This window comes from Scatophagus argus, chromosome 5 (genome assembly GCF_020382885.2).
Source record: "Scatophagus argus isolate fScaArg1 chromosome 5, fScaArg1.pri, whole genome shotgun sequence".
NCBI lineage: Eukaryota > Metazoa > Chordata > Actinopteri > Scatophagidae > Scatophagus > Scatophagus argus.
Genome location: NC_058497.1, coordinates 5,665,001 through 5,668,636, shown reverse-complemented (window position 1 = coordinate 5,668,636; position 3,636 = coordinate 5,665,001). Strand labels below are relative to the sequence as shown.

At 42.0% G+C, this 3,636-nt stretch overlaps 1 protein-coding gene across 1 annotated transcript; it reads right to left on the bottom strand.

Moving 5' to 3' along the window:
- Positions 1 to 1,207: 1,207 nt before the first annotated feature.
- On the bottom strand, positions 1,208 to 3,217 carry foxl2a (forkhead box L2a). Its single transcript, XM_046388478.1, has one exon. It carries the CDS (start codon positions 2,971 to 2,973, stop codon positions 2,053 to 2,055), a length of 921 nt encoding a protein of 306 aa, XP_046244434.1. The 5' UTR covers positions 2,974 to 3,217; the 3' UTR covers positions 1,208 to 2,052.
- Positions 3,218 to 3,636: the final 419 nt, after the last annotated feature.

Here is a 3,636-nt window from a genome sequence, read left to right as displayed (position 1 = left end):
GACGGAGGAGCTGTCTGTCTCAATTTAATACTTTCATCCTCCAGAGAAGATCCTTTGGCAAGCACTTTGCTCTGTGATGGGACGGGATGAATGAATTCCTCTTCGTGTGAGATGTTACAAACTAAGAAAAGGTCGACTTAGTTTTGACTTTGTTTTTACTTAGGCTACACTTCCTGTCTCTGTAAACCTTGTTTCCAACACGGTTCTCTAATATTTTAGTTTTAGTATATTTTTAGTTTTTAGTTTTAGTTAACTGCTTTAACATTCTTGTCTTTCTTGTTAGCAGCCCTGTAAGCTGACATCTACACAGTGAAAAGAAGGAACGACACAACTAAAACAAATAATGACAAATTCATCGTGACATTGCAGACTGTAATAATGATAATAATAATAATACTAATAATAATAATAGTAGTGGTAGCAGCGTTGTTGTTATTCAAAGTATTTAGAGATTTAGAGCAGGACGAAGTAAGCTACATTTAGGGGAAAAAAGGTTCTTGTTGATGACGGCACAACCTACGCAGAGAAAAATATCAATATCAACTTTACTTTACACTTCTCTGACTTTTTATTTGCTTCTTTAGTCGTGCTCGGAAATGAGCCGTCAAAAATATATTAAAAAATTGACCTAACCGTGGACGGCCAGGGCCTCTATGCATCCTCATTTTACTACTGACACGGGATCATTTGAGAATTATACTAACTAAAAATGACAAATTAAATATTATATAGAAAAATTACTTTTTACCTTTACCTTAGAAGGGGAACACCCTTAAGACATTTACACACACAGGATAAAAAGGCTTGCAGACATCAGTAGCTGTGGGATACAAATTATCAATGACACTGCACAATATTATGATTATTATTATGATTATTATTATTATTTTTATGTTCACCAAGTATCACTGTAGAGGAGAAGTTCTCTATTTTCATTTAGTCACAGTAGTAGGATAAACTGGCCTTTAATAAATGGGAACAAGTTCAGAGCCAAAGCTTCAGAACTCTGCACAAAAGATTAGGTCGCCCGAGATTATTCTATCCTTTCTGAACAATCTGTAAAAACTACTGTATCCATGTTAACAATATAGTACTTTTACGCCGCGTTATCCTCGTAGAGCTGTTGCTTGTTTTTCTGGTGCCAATAGAAACCAATATATTCCTAAGCCTAACGCATAAACAGATTACTTCATGACTACTGTGTTACTTTAAGAAATACAAGTTTATTAAGAAATTCACAAACCTAGAAAAGAGGGAAAAGTGCTAATTAAAATGAAACATGGCCCCAAGATGAATGAGACAATATAGCTAATCACGTTTATAAAAAAATAAAAATAATAATAAACAGAAAGATTAACAAAACCTGGCACTGGCTGGCGTCATATTGAAAAGTATATCATACATACATATGGGATCAAGAAATATGAAAACCCTGAATTGTAGTTTTGGCAGTCTCAACATACACTTTCACTTTTAACCCAACAAAGTTCACAACCATGATACGAGGCGAGGTTTCACCATGCAGGCCTTGCTCAGCGCAAGTTACTATAAGGGCAAAACTGACCTCTGATTTAATCACATATTAAAGCTGTAACTTAATTAAGGCATCGATGTCAACGTTTCATTTGGCAATAGCTAGGATAAAACGTGCGTAAAGTTGAGAGAGATCATTACGCATGCCAAAAACACAAAGCTGAAGCGTTGTCAGCAATGTCTATCCTCACAAAACTGAAGTGTTTCATGGGCACAGTTATGACTACTATACCAAGTTATGGCCATCAGTCCAAATGTAATACAGGCGCACGAAATGGCTCCCAGAGGTTGTGCTACCTGACGTGTTCTGCTGACTTCTTTACCTCCCGATTCCGTTTTGAAAAACTTTCTCCACATCAGCCCGGTGCATACCTCCTCATCGGCATTTCTGGATGTCAGCTGGACCCAAACAGGTCGTCAGAAAGGTCTCTTCAAAAATACTCTTGGCTCTGTTTTGAAATCACAGGAATTAACTTTCACTCCTAGTCCTCATTGTACACAGACCGCTTGGTCTTAAACTTAAATATCAATCCTCGTGTGTAACGCCGAGTGTTTGGTCTCGTGTTCCCAGTAAGAGCAGTGCATCATCGAGAGCTCCGCGGGCTGGCGGGAGCAAGCGAACTGAAGGCCCGCTCCGTTACTGGAGGAAACCGGAGGTGGTGCCGCGGTGGCCGGGCTCAGCTGCTGGGCATGGTGGGGATGCGCGGGATGGTGGTGGTGGCTCATGCCGTTGTAAGAGTTCACCATACTGGGCAGCGCCATGCTCTGCACCCGGGAGTAGGGGTTATAGGATGAGGCCGCTGACAGTCCCTTCACGTTCACTGGACTGACGTTGCCGCTGGCCATCTGACAGGACGTGTAGGACATCGGAGTAGGCGGCTGGCCTAACGACCAGGAGTTGTTCATGAAGCTAGACTGCAGGTACTTGGGTGGGGAGAGGTAACCGTAGCCATCTCCTCCGAACAAGGACTTCCCTGGCTGGAAGTGCGTCGGTGGAGGTCTGAATGGCCGCTTCATCCTTCGGCGTCTCCTGTAGTTCCCCTTCTCAAACATGTCCTCACAGGCTGGGTCGAGTGTCCAGTAATTCCCTTTTCTCTCCCCGCCGCCCTCCCGTGGAACTTTAATGAAGCATTCGTTGAGACTCAAGTTGTGTCTGATACTGTTCTGCCAACCTTTTTTATTTTTCTCGTAGAAAGGAAACTTACTGATTATGTACTGGTAAATACCGGACAGAGTGAGGCGCTTCTCTGAGCTCTCCCGAATGGCCATGGCAATGAGAGCGACATAGGAGTACGGTGGTTTCTGGGACGGATCTGGCTTCTCCGGGACTTTGTCTGGGACCGGTTCCTCTTTAGGTCGCTCTTTCTCCTTGGTCGTGTTTGTGTCGTGGATCATTAAGGCCATTGCGTCATCCTCCGGGTTTTGGTAAGTGGCCATCATCTCGCACACCAAAACAAGTCCAATCCAAACACCGAAAAGCAAACCTTTTAATGGCGCTTGGAAGCTCGTTGAGCAAAATGATGTGTTGCCGAACTGAAGGATGCAGCGTGAACTCAAAACTGTCTTCCAAAGTGCGCAGCGAGGAATCTTTATTTTGCTACTCAGTAAATGACATGCACCAGAGCTTCCTCACTCCTCAACAGGGATTTTTCTAAACTGGTTTGTGATGGAGGCGCAACTGAAGTTGTGGTTTCTGAGTCAGAAAGCCCATCCCTTTCCTCTTTTTTTTTCAGGGCTGCTGACAGGCTGCCTTTGCGCCAATGCGCACCACGGAGCGACGTAGTGCTTCGTGATTAGTGCGTATCTGAGTTCCGCCTCCGGTATTTGCAGTGAATGAAAAATAATGAGCTCTTCTTAACATATTGAAATTCGTTTTTTATCACACAGGTTCAAAATACCACACCGTGGACAAGAAATATCTATTTGCGTTCAAAAATACCAAGATAATATAATTCCAATAGATTTCAAGAATGTGTGAAACACATATAAGCTGCCGTTTTCTATTTCTACATTTTACTTTTTCTTTTTTTTTTTACATTGTTCTGTATTCTTCTTCTTCCTTTTTTTTTTACTTTTTGGGTTTGCAAGCATATCGAAAAAGTC

Coding starts and splice junctions, on each gene's coding strand:
- foxl2a (XM_046388478.1), bottom strand. CDS start 2,973: ATGATGGCCACTTACCAAAACCCGGAGGATGACGCAATGGCCTTAATG.